This window comes from Herpailurus yagouaroundi, unplaced genomic scaffold (assembly GCF_014898765.1).
Source record: "Herpailurus yagouaroundi ecotype Mexico unplaced genomic scaffold, PumYag 166, whole genome shotgun sequence".
Lineage (NCBI taxonomy): Eukaryota > Metazoa > Chordata > Mammalia > Carnivora > Felidae > Herpailurus > Herpailurus yagouaroundi.
In genome coordinates, this window is record NW_024412407.1 from 19261744 (window position 1) to 19275829 (window position 14086).

Genomic DNA, 14086 nt, shown 5'->3' on the forward strand with positions numbered 1-14086 from the left:
ACTACACTAGCTTATGTTACAATTTCGTATATAAGCAATTATGACAGTTTAAACAATATCACTTAGATTTTTTATTAAAATAAAAAGTGGTGTTACCTACTTCCTAGGGTTGGAATATTATAAGATAATTAATTTATTTCAAAGCTTAAAGCAGTGTGTGTATACCTGGCAGTGATAAACTCATTATATGTTATGACTATATCCCAAATCTGACCCTTCTCTCCACCTCCACGGCCCATCGTCTCTCACTTGGATTCCTGTCTCTCAAGGCCCCTGCAGCTAGCTCCATGCCCTGCACTGTCTTTCTCACACCTCACCTCCTGCACCTTGTCTTGACCACTCAGCTCCAGCCGTGTAGGGCTCCAGGCACACATCAGTCAGGCCACTTTCCTATTTAGGGACTCTGAATTTGTGGTTCCCTCTTCCCAGAACACCCTCTCACTCTCTAAACAGCTGCCTCACTCCCTTCCTTCAGGACTCCCTACTTATGTCATCTTGTCCCAAGGCCTTCCCGGGCCACCCCACCTAAGAGTGCGGTCACCACCAACGTACTCTATTCCTCTTCTTTGCTTCATTTTCTCCACTGCCTTTATCACCCTCTAACCTACTTATCATTTTGTGAATTGTCTGTCTCCCTCCACTAAAAGGAAAGCCCCACAAGAGTAGAGATTTGTGTCCTTTCCCCCAGCCTGGAGAACAATGCCAGGAATGTGGCTCTTAGTAAATGCGTGTTGGATGGATGAATGCTGCATGTAGACATCTTTGAACGGTCTCTTTTTCTTTGTGAATTACCTGAAATTTTTAAAAATGGTAATCAAGGGGGCGCTTGGGTGGCTCAGTTGGTTAAGCATCCGACTCTTGATCTCAGCCCAGGTCATAATCTCATGGTTCGTGTGATCACATCAGTCTCTGCACTGACAGCGTGGAGTCTGCTTGGGATTCATTCTCTCTCTCTCTCTCTCTCTCTCTCTCTCTCTCTCTCTCTCTCTCCTGCCCCTTTCCCCCCATCAAAATAAATTAATTAAACCACTTTTTAAAAATGGTAACTGAAATACAGTGTAAAAACTAAAAACCATCAAAAGTAGATCCTTAGTTGCTTCTACAGAACATATTTTTAATCTGTCTCCAAACCCATCTTGCCCCCCTCCTCTCCAATTACCTACCCTTCTGGTTTGTCTCCTCTGAGGCTGACTCCTGTGCTCAGGAGTGCATCATTTCCAGCTCCTCAGAGATTTCGTTTAAAACCCTTCCTTTACTGGGCACTTTTCCATTAATACTTAAATATTCTCAGGCTTCTGCCATCTTTATTTATTTTTTGAAATTTTTGTAATGTTTATTTATTTTTGAGAGAGAGAGAATGACAGAGTGTGAGTGGGGGAGGAGCAGAGAGAGAGGGAGACAGAATCTGAAGCAGGCTCCAGGCTTTGAGCTGTCAGCACAGAGCCCGATGAGGGGCTCGAACTGTGAAATCATGACCTGAGTGGAAGTCAGACGCTTAACCGACTAGCTACCTAGGCGTCCCTGCCATCTTTAAATAAATATGCAAACCAGCCTTTACATCTCCTGTTAGCCCTTCCTGCCATTCAGTCTGTCTCTTCCCACCTTTCAAGTAGTGAAATTTCCTGCAAGTCTCAGTATCTTCTTCTCCCTTGTGTCCTTCTCATCACTCAACTGCAGTTGGTTCCCTCTCCACCACTGAAACTGATTTCCTCCAGCACACCAGCTGCCTCCAGGTGGGTAACTCCTGAGGAGGACGCTGCTTGGCAATTAAATTACTTGACTCTCAGGACCCCTGGGTGGCTCAGTCATTTAAGCTTTTGACTCTTGACTTTGGCTAAGGTCATGATCTCATGGTTTGTGAGTTTGAACCCAGCATTTGGGTTCTGCACTGACAGCGTGGAGCCTGCTCGGGATTCTCTCTCTCCCTTTCTCTGCCCCACCCCTGCTCATTCTTTCTTTCCCTCTCTCTCTCTCTCTCTCTCTTATACACACACACAAAATAAATAAATAAAACATTAAAAATAAATATATCAGTAAATTACTTGACGCTTGGCAGCATTAATTTTGTTGACTGCTCTCTCCTTTTTAGACAGGTTCTTTTTCAGCTTTTATGCTGTCATGGTTTTTCTTCTATTTCTTGAGACTCTCCTCCAAACCCTTAATAGAGGAGTCCTCAGACCCCTCTGCTAGGTCACCTTCTTTTCTCAATCTTTGCTTTCCTCCCAAGGGATTTCTTGAGTTCCAAAGGCTTTAGTTAATGTCTGTATGCTGATTAACTCTCAGATCTGTAATTTCACCACATAGCTTTCCTGTCAGAGCCATCTGTCCATCTGATTCCTGGACATTTCCACAAATTACCCTCTCTGCACCTGAGATTCACATTACCACCTTTTGTCCCAAACCTGCTCCTTTTCCTTTATTGCCTTCCTTTCTAGTTTGTGCTTAAGCTGGAGTAAAATGTTTTGTTTCCTGAGTTCTGTTTGGTTTTGCTTTCTCTCTCTGAAGCAGCCTTCCTTCCTCTTCCTATTTGTATCCCCTCCTCCCCTTCCCCCTAACTCTTACTGCCTCTCTGGTAACGCATCATCTCTCCTGGCAACACCTTGGTGATTACCATGGCTCCTGCCATGAGCTCCTGTCTCTTATACTCCCCTCCTTCTGCTTTGTCTCTTTCTGCCCTGTGTGCTCTGACCATAGTGCACTAAAGTAAGTTGGTGTCCTTGTCTCTCCCTCTTCTGCCACGGGACCTCCTTGAGAGCAAGGGCTGCTTTCTCTTTATTTCTGTGGGCCCTTAGTAAGTGCCCAATAAGTGATTGTTGAAAGAAAGACTGAGGGAATATAATGCATAAAATATCACAGGCTCCCTTAGAGTCGGAGGACCCCTCTGTAATAACAAGCACTGTTTCTCAGTGGGAGAGCCGTCAACAATTTAGATGGAACAGCTCTTCATTATGCAGGGCTGTCGTATGTATCACAAGGCATTTAATACCCCTAGTTTCTGCCAGTGGTGACCACCAATTCCTGAGGTGGATATTCAGGATATATACCCTTCTCCTTCCCTGTCCCTCATGATCTTCTTCATTGGCAGTTATTGATTAGGAATATGGACACACTTTTCCTGCAGAGTACTATTCATGCTACAAAGTGTTATTACAGTAAGGATTCCATGCGCACATTGATCTGTCATGTAGGACTTTGGATTTCCTTACAACCTTCAATGTAGCTTTTAAAATTGCATGTGTCTGAAATTCCACTTGGTGTTCAGTGTATCAGAAAGGCTTGGAGGAAGTGCCTCTGGTGCCTGTGGGGATCATTTGCTTTAGATGATGAAGGATTGACAGACTTTGGGATAAGGATTTGACAAAGAACATTCCTACATTCTTAAAATGGAGAGAGTGATGTGTCCTTCACATCTGAGAACCCACGGCACAGGAGAGACAGATGGATACAAGATGACTTGAGTGTTCACTGGCTTAGTGATGAAGAAATAATGGATGTTATTCTGACTGATAGGAGCAAGCTGAAGGCCATTGACAACAGTGGAGACAATGATTTTTTTGGAGGGTGAGAAATCCATGAGAGAAGGAGAGCTGGTGGCTTCAGCCTGACATGGGTTCATTAGGTCTGTAGGGGCAGCCAAGTACTACTACCCAGAGGTCCTGCAACCAATCCCAAAACATTAAATGTTTGTAGTGGAACAGGTATGGTGATGGGTATGAAAAGATAAGAAGGTCATTATGTTATTGACCTTACTGTTCTAGAGAAAGCAACTAAAGGACAGACTTAAATTCAAAATCACATAGCTAGAAAGTCACACATGGCTTCTGACTCCAAATACAGTTATTTTTTTTCTACTCCACCAGAGCAATTCCCCACCATCTGCCACAAAAACCAAAGGTCACTACAATCACCCCAAGCCTCTGAGAAAGGTTAAATTATGTTTACCATTTTCTATTTCAAAAAGCAGAGACGTATTTAATTGAATACATTTCCCAACCTCTAGAGTTAAATTGTCAGGAATCAGGAAAATTCAGCCACTTAAAATGACTCATTTCCTGAGGGCATCAGAGAACAGGGTTCTACTCTAAATTATCTCGGAAAATCAACTGGGCGGAGTCCTTCTGGATCGCTGTGAGAAGTCATCCATTGTGAGAGGTCAGATAATTTAGTTGGCCCTCTTTAGAGAGTGTGTCACATTTCCCAAAATTGCTTGTGAGGTTTTTTTCCAAAGCTATCTTAAATAGTACAAAAAGAAAGTGGTAAGACTTGTTTGTTAATGGCAATTTCAAAAAAAGTAAAAAAGCAGATCAATAATCAGTGTTACCTGGTACATTTTAGTGACATGATAGTTCAAATCTTATAACAGGAAAGCACTTAAAAAGTGCCAGAGACCAATCTGGTTGAAAATACACTGCTGACTCCTGAAATAAAGTTTGCTTTGGACATTTTTTTAGTCCAATGAAATTCAGATTTTATGGTTGAATTTTTTTCCCAGCCATGTTTTTCTTTTGGATTTTTTTTTCTCAGCAGGAAATAGAAAATAAACATCTGCCCTTGGCATAGTTAACCTCAAATAAATTAATGTGTGGAATGAAAATCAGACAAATAAATCACGGTGTGTATATTCTAAAAGGAAATTGCAAACTGAAGCACATGATACAATATTGCTTGCACAGTGAAGGGGTAATCAAACGATAAAAAATTAAGAGCATCCTTAACTTTTGAACACATTGTACAAAATTCCAAGTAAATGACTGAAAGAAAATATAAAACCAAACTTTGGTCATATATATCTTATGTCTCTGGATCTTCAGGTGATCTGGAGGTTAAAGCTTAAGAACAGTAGATGAGCCGGGGCGCCTGGGTGGCGCAGTCGGTTAAGCGGCCGACTTCAGCCAGGTCACGATCTCGCGGTCCGTGAGTTCGAGCCCCGCGTCGGGCTCTGGGCTGATGGCTCAGAGCCTGGAGCCTGTTTCCGTTTCTGTGTCTCTCTCTCTCTCTGCCCCTCCCCCGTTCATGCTGTGTCTCTCTCTGTCCCAAAAATAAATAAACGTTGAAAAAAAAATTAAAAAAAAAAAAAAAGAACAGTAGATGAGAGAGTATATATACATCTTGTGCACTCACTGAATAGCTTTTTCTAATACTATGCTTTTCCGAGGTACCAGGATTATTTTGTACAACAGGTAACAAATTTTTCCAGTGCATGAGAATCTCAATAGCCAAATGTCCTGAGTATTGAGTTTATTCTATTTCTGTCACTGAGAACTAGTTCCTATAAGATCATAGGTGAATGGATTGGCCAAAGAAAAAGAGGAGAAATTATTCTAAATGGAAGCTCTAATTTGTAGCAGTTTATTTATTTGCTGAAGGTCAAATGACTCATAATGTTTGGGGAAAATAAATAGATTTACAGGAACAGGAACAGAACACATGTGTCTGAGATTTTTTTTTTTTTTAATCTATTACCTACTCAATTTTTTCCCTCAACTCTAAAATAGTACAGTAATTCTACTTAAAAGAATTAGGAGGCTTAAAGGAGATAATGGAAGAAAAAGTACTCTACAATGTGAAGTATCATTAATACATCCCAGGTCCCTTTGGACCCATTTTCTTTTATTCCTGCTCCCCCACCCCCCAGTGATGTTGTCAATGTTGCTGCTCAGAGTTAAGGTGACTGGGAATGAAGGGGACTCATAGATCCTCAACTACTTATTTTATCAATCCTGCTTAAGAAAACACTGCTAGGTAAAAATTAAGAACCCCTTAAATGCTCAAATGGATGTTTTCCTATCAAGAATATAAATTATCCAGGGTTGCCTGGGTGGCTCAGTCAGTTGAGTGTCTGACTCTTAGTTTTAGCTCAGCTCGTGATCTCACAGTTCTTGGGATGGAGACCCGCATCAGGCTCTTCACTCATAGCACAGAACCTGCTTCAGATTCTCTCCCTCCCTCTCTCTTTCTGTCTCTGCCCTGCTCATGCTATCTCTCTCTCAAAATAAACATTAGCAAAAAAGAATACAAATTATCTGATATTTGAAAAAAACTCTCTTCAGTTCATAGGAACTCTATCTCTATGTTTAGGTTTCATTGTTAAAGAGGAAAAATAAACTTCCTTATACCCTGGAACTATTTGACAATATAACATATTTCCTCTATCATACATTTTTAAGAATTTAACTCACTGAAATAAAATGACAATAATTAAGAAATAGCAAGAGAGTCCCCATAAACAACACAAATGTTGGGTAAGATTATGAGAAAGAAAATCCAGGAGCTGTTCACATTGATCTTAAAAAAAATAGGTTTGAGCCCAAATGTCCACCGACTGATGAATGGATAAAGAAGATGTGGTATTATATACAATGGAATATTACTTGGCAACCAAAGAGAATGAAATCTTGCCATTTGCAATAACCTGGATGGAACTAGAGTTTATCATGCTAAGCGAAATAAGTCAGTCAGATAAAGATAAATATCATCTGATTTCACTCATACGTGAGATGAACATAGGGGAAGGGAAGGAAAGATAAGATAAAAACAGAGAGGAAGGCAAATCGTAAGAGACTCTTAAATATAGAGAACGGCAAACCCTATCAAAATAACACCAGCATTCTTCAGAGAGCTAGAACAAACAATCCTAAAATTTGTATGGAACCAGAAAAGACCCCACATAGCCAAAGAAATCCTGAAAAAGAAAACCAAAGCTGGAAGCATCACAATTCCAGACTTCAAGCTGTGATCATCAAGACAGTATGGTACTGACACAACAACAGACACATAGATCAATGGAACAGAATAGAGAACCCAGAAATGGACCCAGAAACATATGGCCAACTAATCTTTGACAAAGCAGGAAAGAATATCCAAGGAAAAAAGACAGTCTCTTCAGTAAATGGTGTTGGGAAAACTGGACAGCAACATGCAGAAGAATGAACCTGGACCACTTTCTTACACTATACACAAAAATAAACTCAAAATGGATGAAAGACCTAAATGTACACAGGAAACCATCAAAATCATAGAGGAGAAAACAGGCAAAAACCTCTTTGACTTTGGCCACAGCAACTTCTTACTCAACATGTCTCTGGAGGCAAGGCCAAAATGAACTATTGGGACCTCATTAAGATAAAAATCTTCTTGCAGAACAAGTTACTTGCAATCCAAGGTTTACTGTATATATACTTTTTCTTTTATTCCTTCACTGTATCCTTTGCTGGAATAAATCTTAAGCCATGACAGTAAAAAAAAAAAAAAAAAAAAAAGATAAAAATCTTTTTGAAGGAAGTGAAAGAAACAGTGAAGGAAACAATCAGCAAAACTAAAAGGCGAGTGATGGAATGAGAGAAGATATTTTCAAATGACATATCAGATAAAGGATTAGTATCCAAAATCTATAAAGAGCTTATCAAAATCAACACCCAAAAAACAAATAATCCAGTGAAGAAATGGGCAAAAGGCATGAATAGACACTTTTCCAAAGAAGATCTACAGATGGCTAACAGACACATGAAAAAATGTTCAATATCACTCATCATCAGGGAGCTACAATCAAAACCACAGTGAGATTCCACCTCACACCTGTCAGAATGGCTAACCTTAACAACTCAGGCAAGAACAGATGTTGGCAAGGATGAGGAGAAAGAGGAGCCCTTTCGCCCTACTGGTGGGAATGCAAACTGTTGCAGCCATTCTGGAAAACATATGGAGGTACCTCAAAAAATGAAAAATAGAACTACCCTATGACCCAGCAGTTGCCCTACTAGGTATTTATCCAAATGATACAAAAATGCTGATTCAAAGGGGCACATGCACCCCAATGTTTATAGCAACACTATCAACAATAGTCAACGTATGGAAAGTGTCCAAATGTCATTGACTGATGAATAGATAGTGAGGATGTGGTATATATATTCAATGGAATATTACTTGCTAATCAAGAAGGATGAAATCTTGCCATTTGCAATAACATGGATGGAATTAGAATGTATTATGCTAAGTGAAATAAGTCAGAGACAAATATCATGATTTCACTCATGTGGAATTTGAGATACAGAACAGATGAACATAGGAGAAGGAAAGCAAAAATAATATAAAAACAGAGAGGCAGACAAACCATAAGAGATTTTAAATATGAAGACAAACTGAGGGTTGCTGGAGGGGTGTTGAGTGTGGGGGAAGGGCTAAAGGGCTGAGGGGCATTAAGGATGACACTGGTTGGGATGAGCACTGGGTGTTATATGTAAGTGATGAATCACTAAATTCTACTCTTGAAAAAAAAAAAAAGAAAGAACAAACTGAGTATTGCTAGGGTGTTGGGTGGGGTACTTTTAAAAAGTAAATAAAGCTACTAAAATGTGAAAAAAAATAGGTTTGAAAATCACCACTCCACTCTAGTTCAGTGAAGCTTTTGCTGAGATTTTTTAGATAGGGAAGGGAATAATCAATCACTAACAGAACTTTTGTAAAACATACCTGTAGAAGTAAAAGTCAAGATGGGCTAAATTTATTCTGACCATTGATGTAGCAACATAAACAGCCCTTAAATTGTTCATTTTTCCAGTAGAAAATTCCCTTCCTGGAGCCCTCAGTATTGAATTAGACCCAAGCTAATTCAAACCCAAGTTTATTTGGAAAGTAAAAGCACAAAATAACTCTTGTCCTTCTATAGATCTTCAGTGAACAAGAAAAGAGTATGTGTTTGAAGAAAATTTCTGTCTATCTAAGACTCAAAATAAGGAGTGGTATTTTTTGCCGACTTGGTTATTTTAGAACTCTTTTAATGAAATTCAGCTTTGTTTTATAAATAATGCAGTGCTTCCTTGTGATTAGGTGAACCTAATCGGATACCCAGTGAGAGAGGATATTGCCAGCAAACCCTTACTATTAGGAATAAACAATATTGCACATTTTTCAAGTGGAGGACTATGAGTGGTACTAGATTAAGTAAACCCTTGTAGATGCTAGAAATCCCTTTCCTCGTTGGATCAGGACTCTTTGTTAACACCGAGCATCTTCCCTGGCTTGATTCATGGTTGGCGGGGATTTGTGGTTGGCCATGGATCCCTGTCCTAAGCCTCATGGTTCTGCAGTTGCAGACAGGTTCTCGGGGCACAGGACATAAAAAGGCCTTTTCCCTCATAGTGCTTATATCTGTTTCTTATATCTGTTTTTTATTTCCTTCTCACTGATTATTTTTGTTTTTGAGTTTGGTGTGGATTTATATTGTTTCTGATTTCAAAAAAAAAAAAGGGAGAGAGAGAGAGAAAGAGAAACATTTTTGTACTCAGTGAAATTGAAAGTGCATGACTATTTAAGTGACAGTGGATCATGAGGGAACATAAAATTTGAGAAGGTAGGCTGAGAGCCAGTGCCGAGGGCAGTTGCTTGACCATGCAGATGCGTGCAGCAGGAGATGGGTGAGCCCATGGTGGAAGATCTTATTGAATTTCGACTGTCCTTTCCCATAGGTAGTGGTTTCACCTCACGTATTTGTTTCAAGGGCTCCCAAGCCTAAAGAATCAAGGAAAAGATCAAGGTTTAAGAAGACAGATGTCCCCGGAAAGCTTTCTGTTACAGCTGGTCAGCAGGGAAATGAGAACTGTTCTCACTGAGTTCATTGGACATCCCTTAAATCTTTGGGAAGTCAGAGAGCTTTGCTCAACATCTTCACCTGCACAAAAAAAAAAAATAAAAAAATAAAAAATCTTTAGAAGAATTTGAGTGCTGGCAGTGATATCCTCTCTGTAACCACTTCCAAAATCATTCTTAGACATAAGCTTCTCAGGAGACTTTTGTGGGTATGTAGTGAATGAACAGGTACAAGAGCATTCTGTCTCTCATCATAGCTCTGATGTCCCATAGTGGCATCTCAGAGAAAGAGAGCCAAGGACTTGCTGTCCCTCAGGCCAAGGACTTGCCATACTTCAGGATTGTGAAGCTTGGGGTTGTGGGGCTACCACCAGGGACCTCAGGTTGTCTTTGCCTGAGTAAAGGTGACCAGAGATCAGCAAACAATAGTGCCATGTGCTGGCCCAGCATGTTTTCTTTTCCCCAACTTCCTCTCATAATATCTCTCTCTCCAACAATCTCTGCAGCCATTGAGAGTAATTAGGGCTTTCCAGCTTTGGGAGGGCATAACATGTCTGTGAAGAGTCCTTGACAGTCTTGAGGAGCATTACCTGTAATGTCTTCCTGAAAATACTAGTTCTTAGAGATGTTCATTGTGTTCATCGCTGCTCTAAAAGGGAGTAGGGAAAAAAAAATAAATAAATAAATAAAAGGGAGTAGGGAAGGATTGCATGGTCAAATAAACCTAGGAAACTGTGGGTTAAGCAAAGGTTTAAAAAGACAAACCATGAGACTTGACTTGTCAGCCTTTTAAATAGGACCCCCTTCTGCTCCCAAATATAATTGATCTTAGAAGGTGTGGAACAGAGTGGGAGAGGCCAAGCATGTCATTTGATTGTCAAGAGACTTGACAAGTACACATCCTATTTTTATTTGGGCCTTATCTTAGCTTTCCTACATTAACAGGCAGCTTCACAGGCTTATTCTGAGTACTCTGGGTGACAGAGATGGAGTGAACCTCTTAGTCTGCTAAATATTCTGCTCTAAGTATAGCAGAAACAACTAAACTATGTAGCTGTGTGGATTTACCTTCTTTATGGTTTTGAGTTATGGAAGTAAATTGATTCCCTTCCCTCCTTAATCAGCATAAATTTGACTTACTGATGTATCCCCAGTCCTCCTTTACATTTGCTTTTGAACATTGGGAATGCCATTTTCACTTCCTTGTGCATTACTTAATTTTTTTTAAAGTGTTTGTCAGGATTTTCATTCTGAGAACTCTCTTAGGCCAGTTGGCACCCAAATTATAATAGGAGGAGAGAAAGGGGGTAAAATGGAAAAAGAGAGCCAAGATGAAAAGCCATTTCGGGAGTAAAGTTTATTTTTACGGGAAAATCGTGTGTATTATCCTTTCCCAATAATGGCAGTCTGACTCATCTTCCAATCCAAATATGTTCATGAAGATGCCCTCATCCAAAGAACCCCCAGCGTCTTATGTACATAGTGGGCATTATATGGGCAGCTGGTCAGCAGTCCTACCAGCCCAGAAACTCAGAAGTGGTGAGGCAATAGGGGTTTTCTGTCAAAGCAAATTGAAAGTAATTGTAGGATCCAAAGGACTAAAATTTGGTTAAACCTGATAGATTTGTATACTGTTTATTTTTGCACCATTTGGGGGTTATTTACATATACCCCTGTCAAATATGTACTTCTCAGCCACATTTATATGCCTGCAGCTGCATACATAATTAAAATTTCACGTGGACAACCCATTAAAATAAAGGAAGAATTCAGTGTTTTGTTTGGGTTGTGACATTCCTAGGGTGGAGGAGGAAGGAAAACAAGTAAATTGTTGTGCCCACCTGAGGAGTTTTTGAACAATCCTGGCTTAATATCTCTAATTTTTCAGGTTGTATCCTCGCCACGCCAGTGCCCTGAACAACCTCGGAACGCTGACAAGAGACACAGCAGAGGCAAAGATCTACTATCAGAGGGCTCTCCAGCTAAATCCACAGCACAACCGAGCTCTTTTCAATCTTGGGAATCTCCTCAAGTAAGTACAAGGTGGACCTTCGATTAGGTGCGCTTGTCATTTTAGGCACCCCTTTCTTTCTCAACACTCATTTGGTCGTGCTTCAGTCCTCTTCTTAGAGTAGGATAATAAACATTTCCAAGCTTTGAGAAGAGGTCATATTCATCTAAATTAACTCTATCCCTTATCAGTCAAAAAGAGTATTTCCCTAGAGTGTCTCTCTGGACATGTTAGTTCTGAGATATGTTCACAGATTGTCTGTGGAGGGGTAGGAATAGGGAAGGGCTCCTTGGTCAGGTAAACTTAGGAAATGCCAAGTTAGACAAGGATGACTCCCCTCTTGCAAGAACCTTTAATATCCTAAATGCCCCGTGAATCTTGAAGAAGGCAATATGGAATACGACATTTCCCAATTTTTTTTTGGAAAGGCGTTTCCCAGGTATTCCATGAGTATACCTTGTAAAAGTACTTATCCACGAAGAGCAATCTGCTCTAAAACTGTAGGCAAATGACAGAACCACAGCTTGTGTTCAGTGTGTACTAGCAGTAAAAAAACAAAGTAAGGTCTGCCTGGACTTAGTGATGGTAAGTCTTACTCTTAGGAAGACCTGCCGGGTATAGTCACCAGTCACCGGGTACTGTCACTGCCCAGTAAAAGGTTGATTAGTGTCACTGAAGACTGAAGCACACAGGTATACTTTTGCATCTTGTCTTTTTATTAATACAGAGTCTTGGTATGTTGGTGATGGTACATCAGAAGCGGAAATAGGATGAAAATGTTTGGAATGAGATTGTAGTGATGCTCGTTAGGATGCTGACAGTCCACACACTTACTGAATTGGTTTCCACGTCTCTAAATTTCTAGAGTGCTCATCTGGTACTTTTAAAGCGAATGGTTTGCTTTGTTCTTTTGGCCTCTCCCTAACAGGATTGTCTTTTTTTTTTTTTTTTTAATGTTTATTTGTTTATTTTTGAGAGAGAGAGATGGAGAAGGAGAGAGAAAATCCCAAGCAGGCTCCACACTGTCAGCTCAGAGCCAGATGTGGGGCTCAAACTCAGGAATTGTGAGACCATGACCTGAGCTGAAACCAAGAGTAACTGACTGAGCCACCCAGGTGCTCCAGCAGGATTGTCCTCTAATTATCTCAGTAACTCAGTGTGATGCAGCTTCTCCACCTTCTTGTTTACTCCTTTAATTTTACATATATAGATAGATAATAGTCCTTTCTCCTAATGTGTGTGTTAATGTGTGTTTTTATCTAATCTTGTTTGGACAGAAGCATTGGGTGGATTAATCACAGAACATTCTAATATGGTATGATGTGATAGGTACCATCCTGAATCTGAAGGGGGTTTTTTTTGTTTGCTTTTTAAGTTTATTTATTTATTTTGAGAGAGAGAGAGAGATAGTGAGAGGGGGAGGGAGAGAGAGAATCCCAAGCAGTCTCTGTACTGTCATCACAGAGCTGGATGTGGGGCTCGAACTCACAAACCATGAGATCAGGACCTAAGCTGGAATCAAGAGCCAGATGCTTAATCAACTGAGCCACCCAGGCACCCCCTGAGTCTGAAGTTTTATGTTTAGAAATGGCTTTATCCATTTACAGGAGCACAAAATCAAGGAAGACTATACAAAAATAAGTAAATGTGAGGAAAATACACTTAAAATGAAAGAAATAAAACTATAAGTCAGCAAAAAACAAATAAATGTAATTTTTGAATCAGATAATTTATTGTTACAACTTGATACAAGTTGAGATTGATGAAAAACAACTATGAATGAAATGGTACACACTGTGACAGAAAAACCATTTTATTACCAGTTAACTCCCATTAAAAATAATAACAAATCAAGAGATGTGGGGAAAATGAGTTCTCTGTTATTGCAGATAACTAGTTGCAGGTCAATAGAGTGCTTTTATATTACTCTGCTATTTTTATGAGCTCTTATTTCTTTATGTGATGCTCTATGGACTCATTTTTTTTAAAGTCATTGTTGGGTCTGTTTATGTCCTAACTTCGAGCCCAAGTAACTTAATGGCTGGATAAAGTCCTATCAGTGTCTTTTGGGGTAACTGGATTACATAGTATTGATTTTAAAGACCATATGAGTATTTGTTCCCCCAAAGAGCCAGCTTTAATGACAGTTCTTGTTAGGAATGATGTCCTGCAGTTATGGTTACAATATTGTGCTGAATGGGCCTCTACTTGAAAATAATGGTTAGATGGTCCTTAAATTTCATCTTGCCAAGACCTGAACAAGAGATGCACACTCTAACCTTCCTTTTTCAATTCACATATTATTCCACTATTAGCTTGAATGAGTATCTGTGAGCTAAAAGGATAAGGGATTATTTTTTGGAGCATGGCAATGGCTACTCTTCACAGTAAGAGGGATTCCTGGATACTGAGCATCGGACTTTTTCTCTCTTTGTCAGAGATTTTGTCAAAATCAACTTTTGATGATTATCCAAACCAAAGACAATGCTT

The 14086-nt window shown here is 39.8% G+C and overlaps 1 protein-coding gene across 3 annotated transcripts in view; it reads left to right on the plus strand.

The window, feature by feature from the left end:
- Positions 1 to 14086, plus strand: part of TMTC1 (transmembrane O-mannosyltransferase targeting cadherins 1) — a 286995-nt gene that overhangs the window by 215916 nt on the left and 56993 nt on the right. For all 3 annotated transcript variants that reach the window (XM_040488521.1, XM_040488523.1, XM_040488522.1), the window contains one exon: positions 11474 to 11617. In XM_040488521.1, coding sequence (XP_040344455.1) covers positions 11474 to 11617 — 144 coding nt within the window. The remainder of the gene's footprint in view (positions 1 to 11473; positions 11618 to 14086) is intronic.